This window comes from Musca autumnalis, unplaced genomic scaffold, assembly GCF_047663935.1.
Source record: "Musca autumnalis isolate F117 unplaced genomic scaffold, ASM4766393v1 scaffold_2, whole genome shotgun sequence".
NCBI lineage: Eukaryota > Metazoa > Arthropoda > Insecta > Diptera > Muscidae > Musca > Musca autumnalis.
In genome coordinates this window covers 4196256-4221970 of record NW_027411755.1, presented here as the reverse complement: position 1 = coordinate 4221970, position 25715 = coordinate 4196256, and the positions used below count along the sequence as shown (strand labels likewise).

The window sequence follows — 25715 nt, the reverse complement described above, 5'->3', positions numbered from 1 at the left end:
AGGCTCAAATCATGGATTTATTTTACGACAATTTGAGGAATATACTTAGGCTCAAATCGTATATTTATTTTACTACAATTTAAGGACTATTTTTAGGCTCATATCGTGGATTTATTTAAAGACAATTTGAGGACTATTTTAAGGCTCAAATCTTGGATTTATTTTAAGACAATTTGAGGACTATTTTTAGGCTCATATCGTGGATTTATTTTACGACAATTTGAGAACTATTTTAGAGTCAAATTGTGTATTTATTTTACGACAATTTGAGGACTATTTTTAGGCTCAAATCATGGATTTATTTTACGACAATTTGAGGAATATATTTAGGCTCAAATCTTATATTTATTTTACTACAATTTAAGGACTATTTTTAGGCTCATATCGTGGATTTATTTAAAGACAATTTGAGGACTATTTTAAGGCTCAAATCATGGATTTATTTTAAGACAATTTGAGGACTATTTTTAGGCTCAAATCGTTGATTTATTTTACGACAATTTGAGGACTATTTTTAGGCTCAAAACGTGGATTTATTTAACGACATTTTGAGAAATATTTGTAGTCTCTAAACGTGGATTTATTTTACGACATTTTGAGAACTATTTGTAGGCTCAATACGTGGATTTATTTACGACAATTTAAGGACTATTTTAGCATCAAATTGTGGATTTATTTTACGATAATTTGAGAACTATCTGTAGGCTCAAATCGTGGATTTATTTTACGACAATTTAAGGACTATTTTTAGGCTTAAATCGTGGATTTATTTTAAGACAATTTGAGGACTATTTTTAGGCTTAAATCGTGGATTTATTTTAAGACAATTTGAGGACTATTTTTAGGCTCAAATCGTGGATTTATTTTAAGACAATTTGAGGACTATTTTTAGGCTCAAATCGTGGATTTATTTTAAGACAATTTGAGGACTATTTTTAGGCTCAAATCGTGGATTTATGTTAAAACAATTTGAGGACTATTTTTAGGCTCAAATCGTGGATTTATGTTAAAACAATTTGAGGACTATTTTTAGGCTCAAAACGTGGATTTATTTTACTACCATTTGAGGACCATTTGTAGGCTCAAATCGTCGATTTATTTTACTACCATTTGAGGACTATTTTTAGGCTCAAATCGTGGATTTATTTTAAGACAATTTGAGGACTATTTTTAGGCTCAAATCGTGGAATTATTGTACAACATTTCGAGGACAATCGTGAAAAAATGCTGACTAGCCTAAGCCTATGCTGACGATTTAGTACATTTTAAAGTCGACTTTGCACAATACCAACCATCCTATTAATCTATATATATAAAAGAGTAGTGAGGTGAGTGACTGACTGACTGATTGACTGACTGATTCATCAGCGCCCAGACGAAACCGCTGAAGCTAGAAAGTTGAAATTTTGGGTGTAGGTTGCTGTTGGTGTGTAGGGGTGAGATAAGGTTGGGTTTTTGGAAATTCGACCTAGAAGTGTACGAAAAGTACTAAAAGGTACTAAATATGGTACCCTTTGTGTTAGGCAAACGGTAAGAGCTAGAATTCTGAAATTTGGAATGAGGGTAACTGATGGAGAGCTAGAAAGATGTACCAAAGGGTTTTTGGAAATTCGAACTACAAGGATACGGAAAATACTAAATGGTACTAAATTTAGTACAATTTAGATTTGTGTGAACGGATAGAGCTGGAATCCTGAAATTTGAAATTAGGGTAACTTGTGGAGAGTAACAAAGAAAGGTTTTTGGAAATTTGAACTATAAGTGCACGAATAGTACTAAATGGTACTAAATTTAGTACAATTTTGATTTGGGTGAACGGATAGAGCTGGAATACATGCATTTGGAATGAGGGTCACTGATGAAGAGAAAGTATGAAAGGTTTTTGGAAATTCGAACTGTAGGGGTACGAAAAGTACTAAATGGTACTAAATTTAGTACAATTTTGATTTGGGCGAACGGATTGAGCTGGAATACAGACATTTGGAATGAGGGTCACTGATGAAGAGTAACATTGAAAGGTTTTTGTAAATTCGAACTATAAAGGTACGAAAAGTACTAAATGGTACTAAATTTAGTACAATTTGGGTTTGGGTGAATGAATAGAGCTGGAATCCTGAAATTTGGAATGAAGGTCACTGATGGAGAGTAAAAAAGAAAGGTTTTTGGAAATTCTAACCATAAGTGCACGCAAAGTATTAAATGGTACTAAATTTAGTACAATTCGGATTTGGGTGAACGGATAGAGCTGGAATCCTGAAATTTGGAATGAGGATCACTGATGAAGAGTAAAAATGAAAGGTTTTTGGAATTCGAACTATAAGTATACGAAAAGTAATAAATGGTACTAAATTTAGTACAATTTGGGTTTGGGTGAACGAATAGAGCTGGAATCCTGAAATTTGGAATGAATGTCACTGATGAAGAGTAAAAAAGAAAGGTTTTTGGAAATTCGAATTACAGGGGTACGAAAAGTACTAAATGGTACTAAATTTAGTACAATTTTGATTTGGGTGAACGGATTGAGCAGGAATACAGATATTTGGAATGAGGGTCACTGATTAAGAGTAACAATGAAAGGTTTTTGGAAATTCGAACTATAAGGGTACGAAAAGTACTAAATGGTACTAAATTTAGTACAAATTGGATTTGGGTGAACGGATGGAGCTAGAATCCTGAAATTTGAAATTAGGGTCACTGGTGGAGAGTAACAAAGAAAGGTTTTTGGAAATTCGAATTATAAGTGCACGAAAAGTTCTAAATGGAACTAAATTTAGTACAATTTGGATTTGGGTGAACGGATTGAGCTGGAATCCTAAAATTTGTAATGAGGGTCACTGATGGAGAGTAACAAAGAAAGGTTTTTAGAAATTAGAACTAAAAGTGCACGAAAAGTACTAAATGGTACTAAATTTAGTACAATTTGGATTTGGGTGAACGGATAGAGCTGGAATCCTGAAATTTGGAATGAGGATCACTGATGAAGAGTAAAAATGAAAGGTTTTTGGAATTCGAACTATAAGTGTACGAAAAGTAATAAATGGTAGTAAATTTAGTACAATTTGGGTTTGGGTGAACGGATAGAGCTGGAATCTTAAAATTTGGAATGAAGGTCACTGATGGAGAGTAAAAAAGAAAGGTTTTTGGAAATTCGAATTAAAATTATACGAAAAATACTAAATGGTACTAAATATAGCACAATTTGGGTATAGGTTAACGAAAAGCGCCGGAATCCTGAAATTTGGAATGGGGGTCACTGATGAAGAGTAAGACAGATGTACCAAAGGTCGAAAAGTCCTAAATGGTAGTGAGTTTAGTATGATTTGGATTTGAAGAGCTGGAATCCTGAAATTTGGAATTAAGATTACTGTTGGAATATAGAATTGAGATATGGAGGTAGCTTTGGAAAATCGTACTAATGTGCACGAAGTAGTACTAAATGGTACGAAATTCGCTATAATTTGTATTTGAGTGAACAGATTATTGTTGGAGTGTAGGATTGAGGTAGTTTTGGAAATTCGTACTTATGGAAAAGTGCTAAATGGAACTACATTGGCTATAATTTGGGTTTAGGTGAACGGATAGAGCTGAGATATGAAAGTACATTTTGGAAAATCGTGTACGAAAAGTGCTAAATGGTACAAAATTTGGTATTTGCTATATGGTATAGAATTTTGTACAATTTGTGATTTTGTAAAGGGTAGAACTGGAATTTTGAAATTTGGTACTAGATTAGCAATTGGTGTTTAGAGTGGAGGTAGGGAGGAGGTTTTGAATATTCGTACTTATTTATAAAAAAAACTACTAAATAGTCCTCAAATGGGTTTCAGAGGAACTGGTAAAACTGGAAAACTGAATTGTTGAATATAAGGAAGTAATTTTGGAAATTTTAAATAGTTAAGGTTGGGTGTAGGAACAAAGCTGGGATTATATAATTTAAAAATACGCTATTTGTACAAAAAATACGAAATGAAAAAATATTTGTTATGAAGATCGCTCTAAAGTTTGAGACAAAGTTCTAAGTTTGAAAAATTGTACTGCATATTGTCCCATTGATTTGATGTTAACGCCAAGGAGTTTCTAAATAATGTACTGAAATTAAATAGTCAAACGTGAAATATCTTTTCAAAAAATGTTTTTGTTCTGACCGCTTTGGTATGTAAATTTGAAAACGTGGTCCAATGCGACAATTTTGTTAACTAGAAGGTATTTACCCCCTGATATTAAAAAATCCTAAATTGAAATGTCTTCACAACATTTCCACATTAAGTACAATTTTTTGTAAAGAAGTTTTCTAACCTTTCATGCCACAAATTCTGAATTTCGGTTGGAAAATGTGCAGAAGATCTTCAAAATACTCTAAATCTTCAAACTATCTCTTCTAATAAACGTGGATTGAAGTGGAGATTTTTTAAATTAAATTTCTATATCCTCTGAGTATTCAAGGTCCAAATTTAAAGAAAATTGGACAATATACATTTGTTCTTCTTTAAAAATACACTAAGTCGAGAGGTACCGTTATATGGGGATATACGAAAACGTGGCCGAAAATTTAAGGGACCTATTCGGGTTCTGGGCGAAACTGCTAAAGCAAGAACCTTGAATTGTGAATGTGCGTGATTGTTGTTGTGAAGGGGTGAGATAAAGTTTAGTGGTTGGAAATTCGTACTGGAAGAGAATGCTGTGTTAGTGAAGAGGTAAAACCAGGAGTCAAATCTGAAATTTGCAATATGATACGTAGTTTTGGAAATTCGAAATAAAAAATATGGTAGCTGTGTAGGGATGCGATACGGCAAATTGATTTCCTTTCCGCATACGAAGTAGCGGGCATTTGCTAGTTTCATGTATTTCTTCTCGGATGACACATTTTTGTCGGTTTTGTCAATATTTTTTCTCCACTTGTAAAAAATTGCTGAGATCCGTTTTCATTTTTTATTTATTTTCTTTGTTGATGATATTTACAGTGCAATGCTCCTTGTGGCCGCCAGGGCATCAAATATCGCATACTGCAGTGTGTTTGGTACGGTACACGAAGACCAGCGGGTAATGCTTGCAAACATCAGAACCGACCTGCAGTAATGAAAGTCTGCAAAAGTCCACCCTGTTATGCAAAAGGTAAATAAAGCAATGCTCAATGACCATCCCCCAAATGGGACGGAAAAAATGAAAGGCACATCTAATTGCTATTGTTTTTCTCTTCTTCTCGCTTTCTTCCTCCGCAGCCATTGAGCGTTGCAAAGATACTTCACGCTATTGTCGCAATGTACGCTCCATGGGATTGTGTCGTTTACAACGTTATCAGGAGAAATGCTGCAAGTCCTGCAAATACAATAGCATTCCAAATTAGCATTTACTATTTAATAATAATCTACACCTGCCATATAATTCGTATTACCATCATCATTATCTGCAGCAGCTAGAGCAGCAGCATCGGCATCAGCTTCCTATACTTCGTTATCATGGTCATCAATCTCCTCCACCTTCAGATCTCACAGACGCCGGCACATTTTATGGTAAACCAAGGTATGTAGCAACGTTATGGCCAGAAGACCAAGTCATCACATAACCAATATTCATTCTTGGCTAAAACACCGGAAGGCATGTGAGACAATGCAAGACAAAATGTCACATACACACACACACAAAGAAGCAATTATAGTTAATGAAATAATATTACAAAAAGAAAAAAGAAAAACAAAAAAAAAACAAATGTTTAAATTATACAACAGTTTATTATAATTTTTGATAATATTTTTAAAGCAAAACAAAAAAGAAACAATTGCAAAAACCTAATTACGAAAAACAAAGGAAAATCCCCAAAAACTCTTCAATGGAAAGTAAATAGTAAATAAACGGAACAAATTTCCTATAAAAGAGAAAAAAACTAAACATTTAAGATAACAACAACAATTATTGTTACAAATTAAGGCTTATTATACATATATACGACGAGACATGCATAAAACAATAGCAACAACAACAAAATAATATAATTAACCTCTATCATTATACTAAGATTTCAAAAATCGCCGCCCTTTCATTTCAAAAAACACACAAAAATTAAATTATGTGTCTCCTTACTGTCTAAAAAGAAAGCCCAACAACAAAGATTGCCTTTGGCTTCAGCAAAAACGAAAAACATTCAAATGAAGACAAAATACGAAAATCATAATGTCAAATTATTAAGCTTTATGTTGATATACACAAATATTGTCCTAATATGTATTAATTTTATACAACATACTCTATTATTATTTTGAATTTGTAAGTTATTTTTTAAGATTTTGTGAAATGTTGTTTATTGGGTGATATTTATGTGATGTATGTTGTATGTTTGCTAAGAAACGGCAAGACCTATCGAAATGGGAATAAAGAAGATGTTGTAGATGATTTTCACTGTTACAATATTTTCTTTAGTTCCATTTCGTTACGACTTGCCGGTTCCAAGTAAAATCCTGAAAACCTAAAAAGATCGATCCAGCGATTTTTTCTTGTTTTTGAATTTTTCTCATCTATAAACATAGCTGTTTCAAAATCCGCAAAAACTTTCCTGGTGTAAGCGGGTTTTATTTAAAGTTAGTTAAGGTGCACTGTGTATAACATTGTTTTATAAGGAGGCGATAAAGTCAATCCATTGTCCTAATTTTAACTTCTATATCTCAAACATGGTAAAACCTAGGAACAGCTACAAAATTTTCTTTAGTCCCATTAAGATAGGACTTGCCGCTTCCAAGTAAAATCCTGAAAACCTAAGAAAATCCTTTGACCGCGATTTATTTGAAAATCCCTCCGGCCTTTTTTGTTTTTTTTTTTTTTTATTTTTCTCATCTACGAACATTGTAGTTTCAGAATCCGCCAGAACTTCCCAGGTGTAGGCACCTTTCATTTAAAGTTAGCTAAGGCGCAACGTGAAAAAGCTGCGCTATGTTTTTCATCATACATATAACTAAAGAAATAAGTTCACATTCAGTTTGAAGATTTTATCAAAGGTATTTTGTTTTTAATGACACTGAGCAATAAGCAAATTCTATACGAAGTTGAAGAAGTTCAAGGTTTGTAACATTGTTGAACACTTGGACAGAAATATGTGAAATGGTAGTCCAAAATCACTGATTTGAATAGTGATTGTGTGGTCATTCAACAGCGATCTAAAGCGATTAAGGGCAGAAAGTTTAAGTTTCTGATAAGTGTGCCGTTTTATATTACCGAGTACCCAGCAAATAGAAGTGGTTCGACGTGTAGTGAGACTTTTGGTGAAAATATAATTTAATTTAAATGCCATTCGAAAATATTTGGAGGATCTTCTAGTGTTATAAATTCTGCTTTCACGTTTTTTTGGAGTGTCGGAGCCGATAGAACCAGCGTTCCGAGCAGGACACTGTTAAGGACTATCTCAATTAGTGTCTTAAATTGGTTTCCTAAGCAGACAAGCGTATCCGTAGGTCCATGCATTATCTTAGGGAACACTCGTCCATCTCGATGATATAGCGCAGGTTGATGGAGATCAATCTCAAAATGGTGAGCAGATTCACATATCCAAAGAAAATCTGATAATAAAAATTTAATTTAAATATCATTCGAAAATAATTGGAGAATCTTCTAGTGTTATAAATTCTGCTTTCACCTTTTTTTGGAGTGTCGGAGCCGATAGAACCAGTGTTCCGAGGCACGACACTATTAAGGACTATTTCTATTAACGTCTTAAATTGGTTTCCTAAGGAGAAGAGCGCATACCGTAGGTCCATGCATTATCCTAGGAAATTAGTCGGCAGAGAACACGCGTCCGTCTTGATGATATAGTGCAGGTTGATTGAGATCAATCTCAAGATGGTTGTTGTTATTGTAGCAGCATAAAAACCTACATAGAACCGTAGGTTTGATGCTGGGTTGGCAGCCGCTGGCCGAAATACTATGGTTTCGGGTCAATCTGGTACGAAAGAACCCGCTGCCGTAGGATTGTCTCAAGATGGTGAGCAGATTCACCTATCGAAAGAAAATCAGATAATAAAAATCGGTCTTTCTCTCTTACATACCGATGTCCATTGAGGACAAGTTGAGTTCAACGGTAAACATCGATCCCAAACACACCTAAAGTCCACATCGTGCGCAATATTAACTTGAGTTAATCTCCCTCCCATATGTATTACCTCGAAACCTACTTCTAAAAGAGGCTCTGTCATCACACCGGCAGGGCAACCCTCGAAGTTAAAGGGTGTGAAGTCAAAGAAGATAAATTAATTTTAAAAAAATCCATGATGCTGAAGGCTGGACCGGACTCAATACATGGGCATATGGTTGCAACCAAAACCAGCAAATAGAAGTGATTCGAAGACCAAAGGTAAAAATATGATTTAAAAAAAATTTTAAAATTTCATTCGAAAATATTTGGAGTAGCTTCCATTGTTATAAATCATGTTTTCACCTCCTATTTTGAATGTAGGAGACGATAGAACTGTCTTTCCGGGGCAGTAAACTATTAAGGAAGGAATCTTGAACAAGGAATTGGCCGAGAATTTTCCCACTACCTCAGTTAGTGCCGTAAATCGATTGCCTAAGAAAAAGAGGACATACCGTATGTCGATTACGCTAGGAAATTCATTAAGAGGGAACGGTGGTTAATTTCGATGAGAAAAAGTGCAGGTTGATCAAGATCAATCTCGGGCATTGTGACACCCTTAAGGTGTTGAGCAAATTCGAAAGATTCAAGTACCCAAGAGAAACTTCAATCTCCCATATGTATGTTGACCATCTTCTTCAAAGGGAGGCTCTGACACGACGCCGGCAGGACAATCCTCGAATTTAAAGGATGTGGGGTCAACGGATATAGATTAACCCTAAAACATATGAAGGATGCAGAAGGCAGGGAAGACTAACTCAGAACTACAAGAGCTTGTGGTTTCAACCAAAACCAACCCTTCTACACCAAATAACAAGGTGAAGAGAGGTAGATCAACGGATAAACCACAGCCGAAGTCTAAGAAACCCAAAGCGAGACAAGACTCCAAGCCCTCTACATCCTCTACTCGCCACCACTTTGAAGGTTGGTAGCCTAATCAAAGCCACAAGATATCTTCCGGATCTCTTCTCACGGGTGGCAGTGCTGGAAAGAAAACCAGACGAACAATGAGTTGCGGCCATCGATAAAGTTTACCCTGTATGTGAAATCAATGACTATCGATGGCTGCTTACCTGCGAAACATTGTGTTCTCGGACAGTTGGGATTCCCCCAAGTATACTCAATTGGGAAATACCACCCACTATAGAGGAATAAAGGTTATCTGCTGGAGTACTTGGATTTTATTTGTAGTACATTAGATTGTCTAGGCAAACTCTGAGAATGGCCTTGACAAACTCTGCCTGTAGTGGAATTCTGTAACTCATTTTTCGAGTTACCGACAAATATCGGTAAAATTAAAATGATTATAATTTCGGCAATTAACGAACTTTTTCGGTAAGTTAACAACCAAAATAAAGCTGTTGCTAAATTCTACCGATATCACAGTGCTGCCAACTTTTACTGATACTTTTCATTCATAATTTTGCGTTTTAAAGTTAACGATTTTTGTCGGCAACTCAAAAAATGAGTTAGAGAATCGCACTACTGATTTCATGATTCCATGTTCCCCTGTAGAAGGGTCAGCGTGGGTGTGGGATGACTGAAGACTGGCGGCATATACTGACGGAATGTCGGTACTATATTAGACATTAGAGATTTAGTCAATATGGGTATCACGTATGGAGGGGCGGGGTGGGATTTCAGTAGGGCACTTGGAGACAGTCGGACTTTTAGTTTAAGTAGGTTTGCACGTGAAGTGTTTGTTAGGAGAAGGACTAGACTTAGTGGAGGTAATTCGTCCACATAGTCACCTCTACAATTTGGGCGTGTTGGTGTTGGAGGAGAGTTGGTGTTGGTGCGGCGTCGTTTTTCCTGGTGCGGATGTCGTGCCAACGATCCGTGAGGGTGGTCTCGTACATTGTTTGTGTTGTGTTTTCCGTTGCCGAGGTCCCAGTGGGCCCATTGTGCAGTCCGTGAGGACAACATGTTAATTGTTTGTGGTCCTGTCTTGTATGTTTGTTCCGGTGGCTTATATGGAGGAGGTCACCAGTCCGGGACTGTTTGGAATCCAACTGGTAGTGGTCATTGGCCACGAAGCCTGACCGGAGGCTATATTCTGGTACCGCTGGTGCCAGGTGCCCCCTGATCCTCGGATCTGGCCTGGCAGTTGGTGTTGGCCCCCTTGTGGGAGCATTGCGGTGGCTGTAGTTTGGACCCAAATCGCGGGTAGAGTTTCGGCTCAAATGTGGAGTTGCATAGCAACCGGGTGCCTGACCCATAGAAAGGCAGGAGTTTAGATAGGCTCCGCTCCTAACCAAGGTGACGCTCACGTCCAAATACGTGTTAGCGAATTGGTACTCGTTTTTCTGTGCAGGGGCGTTGGTAGACGCATTATATTCACCCGGTGTTAAGAGCACTGTGAGGTAGACCGCAAGGTAGGTACTCACATAAAGCACCACGACGTAGCCCCCTGTGGACCATGCGCATATACTGACAATATTCGACATTCAGAATCCCAACCTTCATATACATAGTAGTTCGAACAAATTTGAATTCCAATCGTCTTAGTGAAACAGGCCATTATTTTTCAACAAGCATAACTTTCGAGCGCTGCCACATAAAACAAAAGAGTAGAGATTTAACATCTCTCGAAAAACTCGTACTCTTCAAGTCTGCCACTCGAGAGTAAAATCTAGCAAATCTTAACTGTGGTCAATAGACACTCAGGGACAAGATGCGTAAGGGTAAGCTGCTATTTGGACTTGGTTGGAAAAGACTTTAGAAGATACCAGGACGTTAGGTAGTTTACTTTGTGAGGCCCTTATTTTGCTATAGCTAATGATGTAGATGTTGGGAAGTACGTAGTTTGTGTTCCTGCCTGTCTTTGAGTCGACAACTCTTTTAGGTTTTTGGTATGCATATGCCATCGACAACACATTCCAAAGCACCCACGTCTGCATGCGATTGCTTTTCCTTCCAACGAAATCATCAAGGCAGTTCACCACAGGTATTGGGTTATTTAGGGCCTCTAACGCAAGTTGTTTTAATTTTCCTTAAATTCTCCAGGAACTTTGTCATCGTTTTTAGAAAACACATCTATGATAAATTTTCAGCCAGTGAGGAAAATATGATTTCCGATTTCCAATCGACAGAAAATATATCTGCTGTGTATGGATGAGCTCGGTGGAAGTCTAATCACAGACGTGAACTAAGTCAATGCTGTTACACATAGGCTTTTCAAACGGACTATTGATACTTTGACGTTTCAAATTTTATGTTTCTATGCCTACCTAAATTATACATTTGTTTACATCATTCAGTGGACAACACTTCCAACATCACAACGTATTATAAAATAATAGATAAATTAAACATTAATAAAAAATAAAAGTAAATATTATTAATAATGTTATATAAATAATTTTGTAGTTAAATGCCTATAAGCACTGTTAACATAATAACAAACAAACAAAAGCAAAATTGTAAATACAATTAATTTATACGTACATAAGTTAAACAAATAACTCATAAACGATATAAGAAGAAAAAAACAGAATTAATATAAAATAAACAAAATGAAACGATTAAAGTAAATGCAATGCCAAAAACAGTTCATACCAAATGAATAAACTACAAAACAAACAAACAAAAAACAAACGATTACCGAATACTCGTATATTAATGCCACCAAAAGCAGCTAAACAAAAAAAGAAAAAAACACACATTATAAATATTCAACCAAACACAACAACAAGAAGAAAGACTACAAATTTTTCAATTATTCAAACGCCATTTTTGAAAATTACAAAAGAAAAATCCAAAACGAACTTGCTTTGACTTACAAATTATAACCACTTCCCTCTGCTCTTCTTTTAGTTTGAAATATGTACCTGTTTAAGAATTGATATGAAAAAAGAGAAATTTAACAAGAAAACACAACAAAAAAAGCGTTTAAAAATTATTTGTACTTTATTCGTTTCATGCATTAAAACTAACCAAACAATGGCTTATTGTTAATTTATCCTTAAGTGAAAATTCTCTCCGTTTTCTAGAACTCTATTTCTACAAATCTTTGCTTTCCCAAATAACAGAATTAATTTTTCCCCCAAAAAAATTAATTTCTTTGTAAATATACCTACCCCCTATAAATCTCTCTAACCCTTAACCTCTCATTTTTCCTAAAATAAACAATATTTACCCTAATGTTAGTTAAAAACGAAACAAAGCTATACTTTAAATATACACAAAAACAAAACTAAAACAAAGATAATTTAAAATAATATAAATTAATTAATTTAAAATATATATAACTAAGTGTTTTATAAGGAAACAAAATATTTTTTAGTTAAATGAATAAAATAATAATAATAAAAACAATAAGACATTAAGGAAACATAAATTAAGTCATGAATAAAATTGGAAATAGACCTAAAGAAAATATATAAACAAGTCTAAGAAATTTTCAAAAACAAAAATTAAAATCATCTAATTTACAAATTTATTTATGGTTTAAATTATGTTTTCATAAAGAATTTGTAAAAAATTAATACATTACGTTTTATTATTATTATTTTCACGTAATAAAATTGCTCATAGTATTGTAAAGATAATTACATGACCATACAAAGACAATTCTTTTTTATTTTAAATTACTTGATTTTATATAGGCGTCCTTATTATTTCTATTAAAATATTTCATAATGAATTATGTTTTGACAAAAGTTATTAAAAAATAAAGGAAAAATAATACAAAACAGAAAAGAAGTTGTAACACCACAATTAACAACTGCTTTGTTTTTTTATTTTCTCGGGGGAGATGAATATTAATAAAGAAGAGGTCAATTATTTGCAAAATGATTGACTTTAAATACTTATATTTTTTTGTAATTATGTCTGATATAAGGACAATAATGAAATCGGAGCCATCCCTTTTGCTAATAAATAACCAAAGTATTAAATACTGTTTTCTTTATTCAAGATTTTTCTGTGCAATGTATAATTGTTTTTTTTTTTTTTTTTAATTTAAATTAATAGGGACTGCACAAAATTTACTGGTGGAAATAATTACCCTTTAAATTTGTTATTTGAATTATCCCTTTATCAATAATAAAGTAGTAAAAAATTCCCTTTTTGTGACACCATGTGTCTATTTTCTCTATGTTGTGTTGTGATTACAGGGTGTGCATGGAATATAGGATTAAGTCTTTGCTAAACAGTATTTGTGGCTAACTAGGTTTGAGTCAAGTCTTTACAAATATTTTGGGAGTATTGGCACCATTGTTGGCAGTGACAAATACTGTTCCCGTACTTTATAAAGTGGTAAAACTCGTAAAAGTTGTAAAAGTGGTAAAAATTTTAAAAACTTTTTAGTTCTGGAACATAGCTATAATGGAAAGAAAATTCATGTTGTTTTTGTACCATCAGCCTTTAGGCTAAAGAGGGTGTATACACTTTGATACGATGAAAATGTGCCTAATCGAAATACTGGTTTTAGACCCCAAGTATGTTTGTACGAAATGTGTTTCAGACAATTTGGAGTCCATCTAGTCATGTCCGTCCGTCTGTCTGTCTGTCCTGCTGGCTGGAGCGCACGATAACTCTCGAACGGATGAACCGATTCGGTTCAAATTTTGGCTTTCGTAATATTTTGCCCAAATTTAGTTTAAGTTCGAAGATGAGCTACATCGATCCACTCCTTCCGGTACCTCCCCCACAAAAGATCGAAAATGTTCGTAAAGTTTGTGTGCAGGATAACTCTTGAAGGAAGTAACCGATTTGGTCCATACTTAGAACATTGTGAAATTTCTACCAGACTTAGATAAGGTTCCAATATGGACTCAATCGGTCCACTCCTTCGGGTACCTCCCACACAAAATTTCGGATAAGTTCAGTTTAGGGCCTGCTCTCGAATCGCTTTTATTAATTTTTTTTTTTTTGTAACAATTTGTATTCACTGCCCCCCATACGACGGTACAAGTTTCATCACGGACAAGTCCACACTTCCTGAGAAAATATCCTGAAAGTTGCAAAAAAAACCCCTATGACACCGTGTGAGGTGTTTGGAGCACAAGATAACTCTCGAACGGATCTGCCGATTCGGTCCAAAATTTGGCCTTAGTAATATTTTGTCCAAACATAGTTTAAGTTCGAAGATAAGCCATATCGGTCCACTCCCCACAAAAATTCAAAAATGTTTGTCTTGAGGGGAGTGGCCGAATTAGTCCATACTTTACACATCCTAATATATGTACCAGATATAGATCAGGTTCAAATATGGACTATATTTGTCCACTCCATCCGGTGCCTCCCACACAAAATTTCGGATAAGTTCACTTTAAGGCCTACAATCGAATGACTTTGATTTTTGTTGAAGCAACTTGCATTCGCTGCCTCAATTACGATGGTAACATTTTTTCAGGGGCAAGTCAATACTTTTTGAGCAAACAGCCCGAAGGGTGTAAAAACCCCCTATGGCACCATATGTAGTGCTTGGACATCCACTTCCATAATGGTCAATGTCGATCCATTCCTTTAAGAGTCTCCTCCGCAAAACTTTTGATCATTAATCCTATTCAACATTTTTGTCGGTTCATACATCCTAAATTTTTAAAACCCCCTAAATACATACGTTTTTGGGTGTATATCTCTGTCGGCAAAGCTGACTGATACTTTTTTACTTGTTTGTGACACCATGTGTTTATTTTCTCCTCTATCTTATGTTGTGATTACAGGGTGTGCATGCAATATATAATTGTGTCTTCGCTAATAAAGTATTTATGGCAACTTGGTTTGAGTCAAGTCTTTACTGTTTACAATATTTTGTGAGTATTGGCACCATTGTTAGCAGTGAAAATTATAATGGGAAGAAAATACATGTTGTTTTTTCCATTATGTTTTAAATGGGATATGAATAAGAATAAATTACTACGTGTCTTAAGACACCACTTGTATAGAAATTGTTCATGACTGAAATACTTAGGAAATATAATCCATCATTACGCTGAGGGGTTTGGCAACAGCGAAAATTTTGAGGGATTGAAATGTGTATATCGTCAAAGTAATCTATATCTGTTTACTTATTGTGACGAATGAAGCATTTTTATACCCTCAGCCCTTAGGCTAACGAATGTATATACACAACAGTAAAATTTTTTCGAGGGCAAGTCCATCCTTCCGTAGTTAATGTCCCAAAAAGGTCTAAATAAAACATATTATTTTGAATTAATTTCTCGTTTGAGGCGAACTTAATGACATATTATGTTTGCTTTTTTCCTTTATGTCACAGATTGAGGGTATATCTCTGTCTAAAACTACTTCATTGTTAGATATAGAGATTGAACCACAGCCCGATAAAACAGAAACCAACACACAAACGCATCGCATACTGCCTCAACGACAAAAAATACATTAAAGGGCGTACTAGTGTGCTCGAATCTTTTAGGTTGACAGTAAAACAGTTTGGAGCCCTTTAATATCCCCGAAAACGTTCATTAAGGTTACTAGTCTAAACGGGAATGTTTAAGCTACATAAATCCATTAGAATTTTTCAAATATCTTTACGCGTTCCAAAGTTATGAACGATCCAACAAACACTTGATTTTTTAAAACATGGCAACACTGCCAATTACCCTACGCGAACGCCATCTATTGCTTGGGTAGATTCAAAAATCGCATTTGAAAAATTTAAGGCAGTTTTCTTTAGGCCATAACTTCTAAACTAGTAAAGATATTTAAATGAATTTGGTGTCATTCAAAAGGTGAGAGGTTGTAGTTTCTTCCAATATAAATGGAATTCTAAGAAAAGTTACGGACATATGTTTTTAAATTTGTTTTATATTTTTTTTGCTACTTTATTTTATTTTAATAGAGCTTTTAACTATTTCCTAATAAAGAAGAACTTCTAGCATTTCATATGGCCTCTTGTTTCGGTTGGTAGGCCCAGTCGTTCAAAAGTTATAAGCTTTTAAAAATGGGTCTGAAAAAATAAATGGCGAATTTCAATCATGTGTGTCACTATATGGTGTTCAGGTAAATACCTAACCAGTGTTGTAAAGTGATAAATTTTTCGTATGTTATTTTCCTCATGCCTTAAGATATGCTTTGGATTTTATACTAACCAGCATTCTGTTTGGATTTTTTGAAAGAAGATTATGAAAAATCTCAATAGATTTTTAATTTAATTACCATAAAATATCAGTCAACATTGAAATAAAGAAATTAACAAACACGTTTTTAGTTGAGTTTTATTTGATTATCCAACCAAATGAAAACATTTGCCATGCAAACAAATTCACCGTATATTCAAAAATTCAAATTCTGTGGATACAGACGATCTGCTGCCGAAAAGTCGGGATTTCGGGATTTTAATGCGGCAGGGCGTGTATAAATAAACTCTAGAGTGCAGCGTGTGTTTCTTGTCTCTCAAACAGTCGGAAGACGACTAACTGGGAAAAAGCAAATGTTTTCATTTTAAGTGGATAATAAAATAAAACTCAAATAAAAACTTGTTTGTTCATTTCTTTATTTCAATATCGATTGACATTTTATGGCAATTAAAAATCAGTGAAATGATTTTTATACCCTCAGCCTTAGGCTTATTTACACTTTGATACGACCAAAAATGTGCCTCATCGAAATAATGGTTTTAGACCCCAAGTATGTTTGTAAGATATCCGTTTTAGACAATTTTGAGTAGATCTAGCAATGTCCGTCCGTCTGTCTGTCTGTCTGTCTGTCTGTCTGGCAGGCTGGTGCGCACGATAACTCTCGAACGGATCAATCGATTCGGTCCAGGTTCGATTTAAGTTCAAAGATGGGCCATATAGGTCCACTCCTTAAGGTACCTCCCCCACAAATGTTCAGAAATTGTCGCAAAACTTGTGCGCACGATAACTCTTGTAGGGAATAACCGATTTGGTCCATACTTTGCACATCATGTAATTTCTACCAAACTTAGATTAGGTTTCAATATGGACTCAATCGGTCCACTCCTTCGGGTACCTCCCACACAAAATTTCGGAAAAGTTCAGATTAGGACCTGGTCTCGAATCGCTTTGATTTTTGTTTACGCAAGTTGTATTCTCTGTCCTCTATACGACGCTGTAAGTTTCATTAGGGGCAAGTCCACAATTCCTGAGAAAATAGCCTGAAAGTTACAAAAAACCCTGTGACACCGTGTCTAGTGGTTGGAGCGCAAGATAATTCTCGAACGGAAATGCCGATTCCGGCCAAAATTTGGCCTTCGTAATATTGTTTCCAAACTTAGTTTAAGTTCGTAGATAAGCCATATCGGTCCACTCATTCAGGTACCTAGCCACAAAAGTTCAAAAATATTCGGAAAAATTGTGCGCACGATAACTCTTGATGGGAGTGACCGATTTGGTCCATACTTTACACATTCTCATAATATCCACCAGATATAGATCAGGTTCGAATATGGACTATATTTGTCCACTCCATCCCGTACCACCCACACAAAATTTTGGATAAGTTCACTTTAAGACCTCCTATTGAATCACTTTGATTTTTGTTGAAGCAACTTACATTCGCTGCCTCAATTACGATTGCAAAAGTTGTTTCAGGGGCAAGTCCATACTTCTTGAGAAAACATCCCGAAGGGTGTAAAAACCCCCTATGGCACCCCCATGGTCTATGTCGGTCCATTCCTTTATGTTTCCTTAAAATTTTGCAACCCTCTAAATGCATACGTTTTTTGTGAAAAAAGTGTTTCAATTTGCACAGGCTGAGGGTATATCTCTGTCGGCAAAGCCGACTGATACTTTTTACTTGTTTTTTTTTTTTTTTTTGCAAAAACTCCAAGCAGAACGCATGTTAATAAATTCAATTCATATCATATCTTAAGACATAAAAAATAATCGCATAAATTAAATTCTGTTTCTGTTTTATCTGGCTGTGGTTCAATCTTTAAAGAATTTTTAGACAGAGATATACCCTCAATCTGTGACATAAAGGAGAAAAGCAAACATAATATGTCATTAAGTTCTACTCAAACGACAAATTAATTCAAAATAATATGTTTTATTTAGACCTTTTTGGGACATTAACTACGGAAGGATGGACTTGCCCTCAAAAAAATTGTACTGTCGTGTATATACCTTCATTAACCTAAGGGCTGAGGGTATAAAAATGCTTCACTAGTCACAATAAGTAAACAGATATAGATTATACGCTCAGTCTTCAGGCTAACGAGGGTATACACATTTTGATACGACGAAAATGTGATTCATCTAAAAAATTGTTTTAGACACAAAGTATGTTTGGACCAAGTCGGTTTCAGGCAATTTGAAGTCGATTTATCGATGTCCGTCCGTCTATCTGTCTGGCTGGAACGCACGTTAACCCTCGAACGGATTAACCGTTTTGATCCAAATGATGTCCAATATAATATTTTGCCCACTCTTATATTAAGTTTTCGTGTACCTCCCCAACAAAAGCTCCAAGAAATGTCAATAAAATTATGAGCATGATATCTCCTGAAGGAAGTATAGGATTAGGTCCATCAATTGGTGCAGTGGGAAGCACGTCCCCCTTGAACTTAATCGGCCGTGGCCAACCCCCTTTGCGAAATGGTGGGTTACATTACCTGAGTATTTCAGCCATGAACAATTTGTATATAGGTGGTGTCGTAAGACACACTGTTAGGACTCGGCAATAAAAAATAGGTCCCATATCATTGAACTAATATTAACCTGTTTGCACACATTGATATGAGAGAAGTATCCTTTGTTTCTTCGGGGATGTGTATATTTCTACCGGTACATTTCTTCCGGTACCTTCCACTCAAAATTTTAAAAGAAGGCAGTTAAAGGACTTGCATCGGATTGTTTCGAAAATTTTCACAGCATGTTTTGCTCGTGGCCCCTAATAAAACGGTATATTTTTTTGGGGAGCAAGTCCATACTGCTTGAGATAACGACCCAAAGTATCTAAGATACGCTGTCGGCATTAACTCAAATGACTGAAGAGCACGAAAAATATACGAATTGAGTATCCGACTTGGCTTAACACGTCGTAAAATTTCTTTTAAATGTACAAGTTCTAAAAAGGGGTATATTGGAAAATATCTTCGGGTATCTCCTTCACAAAAGGTCAAAATGTTCGCATAAGTTCAGTTTAAGGGCGGTTCGGGGACACTTAGACATTTTTAACGAAAGTCTTGTGGTCTTTGTGCTTCTGTTTACAGCGATATAACGGTTTTTGTGGGTAAGTCCACGCTTTCTTAAATAATGGCATAAAAACGCTCTAAATAACCCACGTTCACCAACTGAAATGCGTGTGAAATTTTTCAGCAGGTAGTCATTTACAACCTCGTATCCCTGTATGATATTTTGATGAGTTTTTACCTAAGATTACATACAATCTTAATTATAAAGTGATTCGATTAAAAAAAGCTCCGCACAAAATGCTTTTAAAGTTTTTATTTTTCAGAACTTTTGAAGATTTTTTGAAGTCACTGTAAACAGATATTTGACTGAAAACAAGGTATAGGGGCACACGACATAACCGTTTGTTTCCCACAAATGTTATCGTCATATTATTACATAATTGATAATTGTTCCACAAACATCCCAGGCGGGAGAAGGGAGACTTCTATAATATCAATGAGTACACCCCGATTGATATTAGCTCAATGATATGGGAACAACAGTTTATCGCCGAGTCCGAACGGCGTGTCCTAAGACACCACTTGTAGAGAAGTTTTATATGGCTGAAATACTCAGGAAATGTCGCCAACATTACTAAGGGGTATTTTGCCGCCGTTGAAAATTTGATGTTGCCTGGCCTGGTAATAGAACCATCGACCTTCTGCGTGCAAGGCGGGTGTGCATACCATTGCACCACGGTGGCACCCAATATTACATATAAATGACTTTATATTATTTTATATTAATTTTCTCGTTTATAGTTAAGCTTGATGATCGGAAATTATTTGCAAGTGAAAAAGGAAAGCCAAGGACTCGAACCCACATAGTCACCAAATTACGTTACCTGTTTTCACTGGTGGTAAAGCAGATTTTCGGACGTATCGACTATGTAGTGGCTTCTCTGTCCTATTATATATCTATATATATAAAAGAGCTTAGTGATGAGTGAGTGAGTGAGCGAGTGACTGACTGACTGACATATCATCGCCCAGACGAGACCGCTGAAGCTAGAATCTTGAAATTTTGGGTGTGGGTTGCTGTTGGTGTGTAGGGGTGAGATAAGGCTGGGTTTTTGGAAATTCGACCTAGAAGGGTACGAAAAGTACTAAAAGGTACTAAATATGGTACCCTTTGTATTAGGCAAACGGGAAGAGCTAGAATTCTGAAATTTGGAATGAAGGTAACTGATTGAGATTTAGAAAGATGTACCAAAGGGTTTTTGGAAATTCGATCTCTAAGTGTACGAAAATTACTAAAATTTAGTACCAATTGTATATTTTGAACGGATATTGCTAGAATCATGGAATTTGGTAGGGAAATCAAGGTTGGAAAGTGGTGCTTCTAAAAGGAGATGGTTTGGAAAATTCATACTTATGTGTACGAAAAGTACTAAATTTGGTACAATGGGATTTGGGTGAACGGATAGAGCTGGAATCTCGAAATTTGGAATTGAGATTACTGGTGGAGTGCAGGATTGAGGTAGTTTCGTACTTATGGGAACGAGAAGTACTAAATGGTACTAAATTTAGTACAATATGGATTTGGGTGAACGGATAGAGCTGGAAACCTGAAATTTGGAATAAAAATTACTGTTAAAGTGTAGGATTGAGATATGAGGGTAGTTTTGTAAATTCCTACTTATGTGTAAGAAAAGTACTAAATGGTACTAAATTTGGTACAATAGGGATTTGGGTGAACGGATAGAGCTGGAATACTGAAATTTGGAATTGAGATTACTGTCGGAGTGTACGATTGGGGAAGTTTGGAAATTCGTACATATGTGTATGAAAAGTACTAAATGGTACTAAATTTAGTACAATGGGGATTTGGGTGAACGGATAGAGCTGGAATCTCGAAATTTGGAATTGGGATTACTGGTGGAATTTAGGATTGTGGAAGTTTTGGAAATTCGTACTTATGGGTACGAAAAGTACTAAATGGTACTAAATTTAGTACAATGGGGATTTGGGTGAATGCATAGAACTCGATTCCTCAAATTTGGACTGAGAGTCACTGATGAAGAGTAAGAGAGATGTACTAAAAGGTTTTTGGAAACTATGAGTGTACGAAAAGTACTACATGTTACTAAATTTGGTACAATGGTGATTTGGGTGAACGGATAAAGCTGGAATCCTGAAATGTGGAATTGAGATTTATGTTGGAGTGTGTGATTGAAGTAGTTGTGGAAAATCGTACTTCTGGGAACGGAAAGTTATAAATGGTACTAAATTTGGTACAATGGAGATTTGGGTGAACGGATAGAGCTGGAATCTCGAAATATGGAATTGAGATTGCGGTTGGAGTGTAGGATTAAGGTATTTTTGGAAATTACTTATGGATATGAAAAGTACTAAATGGAATTACGATTACAGTCGAAGAGTAGGATTCAGATAGTTATGAAAAATCGTACTTATGGGTACGAAAAGTACTACATTTGGTACAATTTGGATTTAGGTGAACAGATAGCGGTGGAACCCTGCAATTTGAAATTATGATTATTGTAGCCGTGTTTCATTGAGGAAGTTTTAAAAATTCGTACTTATGGGTACGAAAGTTCTAAATTGTTCTAAATTTGGTACAATTTGGATTTGGTTTAACGGATAGAGCTGGAATCCTGAAATTTGAAATTAAGATTACTGTTAAAGTAAACAATTGAGGTAGTTTTTTTTTTTTTTTGAAGTAGTTAGTTTTTGAAAATCGAACTAAAGGGGTACGTACAGTACTAAAGTAAAAATAAATATTGATTAAAATTGGTATTAGTGCAACAAAATTTTCAGTGTTTGCAATTTCCATATTATATATTGGTTTTTTTATACCCTTTTCGCATACGTAGTTGCGGGCACTTTGCTAGTAACTTTATATAACTTTATTTCATGTGATATATGAAAAATTAAAAGTGGTTTGTGCGGGACCATTTTTAATATTTAAATGGAATACAAGTTATTTTAGCCATTAAGGGGTTATCCCCAGTTGTGGACCAAAAAAAAACTAATTTTTCATAATTTTTTCAAAGAAACTACCAATACTTTTTAGTCGTTCTTTCTTTCATCTGAAAGAGAACATGTTGTACTACTTTTGGATTTTTTCTTGTTGAAAAATATTGCATTTTTATTGTGCGAAACCTGCGAAACCATTTTCTGTAAAAGCGTTTTGCGATGCCAACGATAGAAAACGGATGAGCCGATCTTGGTATATTTTTGTGGGCGTTTTAAGAGCCTAATAATCGTGTCTTTAAGCGAAACAGAATTCTAAAAAATCGATTTTAAAAGAAATTGTGGGCTGTCAAAGTAAAAATTTCGATTTTAAGGTAAAACAAATTTACCCTTTTTTGTCCAAAAATCGGGCAATTAAAGCAATTTTATGTACACATATGGCCAAAATAATAAGTACATCATAGTTTATGTTTGATTGTGTGCTCCACAATCAGTTTTTTCTCAAAAAAGATGTGAACTGCTTTACATTTCGAAACTTCTATTCGTAATCAATGATGCAACAAGCATAAAAACGCAAAAAATTGGTAATATTTTGTTTTTGTGCCACTTTTTTCTAAAAGTTCAAAATTTTGTTGGCCAAAAAAATAAGTACATTTTGGATTTTTTATTATTTACCAATAACCGAGTAAATTTTAATAAAGGTTGGTTAGTAATTTAGCTGTGCTAATAATATTAGACAAAAATAAAATAAAAATTAATTAGTGGATGGGATGAAATGAGCACTATTACACTGGAGAGTGGAGATTGGCGTCAAAATTAAGAAATGAGGGAAAAAATTTTCGATAATAGCCAAATCCCTGGAAAAGCCGGTGGGTTTTTTCTAAAACACATTGAAACCAAAATGAAACTGAAGAAACACGGTGTAGGCCTAAAAAGGCAACAATAAACAGTTGATAGACCCATTGCTGCTCTCGCTATAGAGACCTATTAAACTCATCTTGGGTAATTACTGTTGGCATAGGTAATGTTATATTCACCCGAATAGCTCGGAGAATACTAGGGGCTACCAAATTACCAGAATAATTAACAAAAGGCGTTCAAATGTTTCGGAAAAAAATTTTGTTGACGAGGTCTTCCTTAGCTAACAATGATATGGGTTGGTCGGGAAAAACTTACATGGACAAAATTGGCGAAATTTTCTCTAGAGCATTGAAATAAATTTGAATAAAATAAATTTATTCGGTAACAATTACGGCAAGATGAATTTCAATCTCAAGGGACAGGAATTTCATACAATAGTTACAAAAATCCAATTAAACACGGAGATAGCCACCTAATGGTGTGAGACTGATTATTTTTTCCTGGTTTGGTCTTTATCCAATATATCACATTACAGATGCTGGGACCCATTTCCAATACAAAAACATATTGGTCAACACATTGTTGCTACTAACAGAAAAAAATTTGTTTTTTATATGGATTTTTCAACAGAACTACGGTCCAAAAAATGCATCCCTATATGTCAAGGATGGGTTCCAGGACAATATAATGAAGTAACTTGACTCGCCTATGCAGTAATCGGACATGAATGCAATAGTAAACCTTTGCGGACACTGAAAATAGCGCATTGGTACACAATCGTTCCAAAATAAACATCAAATTTGGAATTTTATTCAAAAAGTTTGGTATTAAATAACTTTTGAAAATTACAGCAAACTTCTAAGCAATATGCCAAAAAGAATACAAAAAGTAGGTCAAAATAAAGGTGGAAGCAACAAATATTAATAATATAAACATCCCTAATTACAATCTATCCTCAATTGTTCACTTTAACAGTAATCTTAATTTCAAATTTCAGGATTCCAGCTCTATCCGTTAAACCAAATCCAAATTGTACCAAATTTAGAACAATTTAGAACTTTCGTACCCATAAGTACGAATTTTTAAAACTTCCTCAATGAAACACGGCTACAATAATCATAATTTCAAATTGCAGGGTTCCACCGCTATCTGTTCACCTAAATCCAAATTGTACCAAATTTAGTACTTTTCGTACCCATAAGTACGATTTTTCATAACTATCTGAATCCTACTCTTCGACTGTAATCGTAATTCCATTTAGTACTTTTCATATCCATAAGTAATTTCCAAAAATACCTTAATCCTACACTCCAACCGCAATCTCAATTCCATATTTCGAGATTCCAGCTCTATCCGTTCACCCAAATCTCCATTGTACCAAATTTAGTACCATTTATAACTTTCCGTTCCCAGAAGTACGATTTTCCACAACTACTTCAATCACACACTCCAACATAAATCTCAATTCCACATTTCAGGATTCCAGCTTTATCCGTTCACCCAAATCACCATTGTACCAAATTTAGTAACATGTAGTACTTTTCGTACACTCATAGTTTCCAAAAACCTTTTAGTACATCTCTCTTACTCTTCATCAGTGACTCTCAGTCCAAATTTGAGGAATCGAGTTCTATGCATTCACCCAAATCCAAATTGTACTAAATTTAGTACCATTTAGTACTTTTCGTACCCATAAGTACGAATTTCCAAAACTTCCACAATCCTAAATTCCACCAGTAATCCCAATTCCAAATTTCGAGATTCCAGCTCTATCCGTTCACCCAAATCCCCATTGTACTAAATTTAGTACCATTTAGTACTTTTCATACACATATGTACGAATTTCCAAACTTCCCAATCGTACACTCCAACAGTAATCTCAATTCCAAATTTCAGGATTCCAGCTCTATCCGTTCACCCAAATCCCTATTGTACCAAATTTAGTACCATTTAGTACTTTTCTTACACATAAGTAGGAATTTACAAAACTACCCTCATATCTCAATCCTACACTTTAACAGTAATTTTTATTCCAAATTTCAGGTTTCCAGCTCTATCCGTTCACCCAAATCCACATTGTACTAAATTTAGTACCATTTAGTACTTCTCGTTCCCATAAGTACGAAACTACCTCAATCCTGCACTCCACCAGTAATCTCAATTCCAAATTTCGAGATTCCAGCTCTATCCGTTCACCCAAATCCCATTGTACCAAATTTAGTACTTTTCGTACACATAAGTATGAATTTTCCAAACCATCTCCTTTTAGAAGCACCACTTTCCAACCTTGATTTCCCTACCAAATTCCATGATTCTAGCAATATCCGTTCAAAATATACAATTGGTACTAAATTTTAGTAATTTTCGTACACTTAGAGATCGAATTTCCAAAAACCCTTTGGTACATCTTTCTAAATCTCAATCAGTTACCTTCATTCCAAATTTCAGAATTCTAGCTCTTCCCGTTTGCCTAATACAAAGGGTACCATATTTAGTACCTTTTAGTACTTTTCGTACCCTTCTAGGTCGAATTTCCAAAAACCCAGCCTTATCTCACCCCTACACACCAACAGCAACCCACACCCAAAATTTCAAGATTCTAGCTTCAGCGGTCTCGTCTGGGCGATGATATGTCAGTCAGTCACTCACTCACTCACTCTAGAGTTGAGTCGTTCATGAACGAACCGGCTCAAAGGAACGATT

At 35.1% G+C, this 25715-nt stretch overlaps 1 protein-coding gene across 8 annotated transcripts in view; it reads left to right on the top strand.

The window, feature by feature from the left end:
* Window positions 1–5804, top strand: part of nolo (ADAMTS-like no long nerve cord) — a 215693-nt gene extending 209889 nt beyond the window's left edge. For all 8 annotated transcript variants that reach the window (XM_073966680.1, XM_073966677.1, XM_073966675.1 and 5 more), the window contains 2 exons: window positions 4962–5112; window positions 5220–5804. In XM_073966680.1, coding sequence (XP_073822781.1) covers window positions 4962–5112; window positions 5220–5344 — 276 coding nt within the window. In that variant the 3' untranslated portion in view covers window positions 5345–5804. The remainder of the gene's footprint in view (window positions 1–4961; window positions 5113–5219) is intronic.
* Window positions 5805–25715: the final 19911 nt, after the last annotated feature.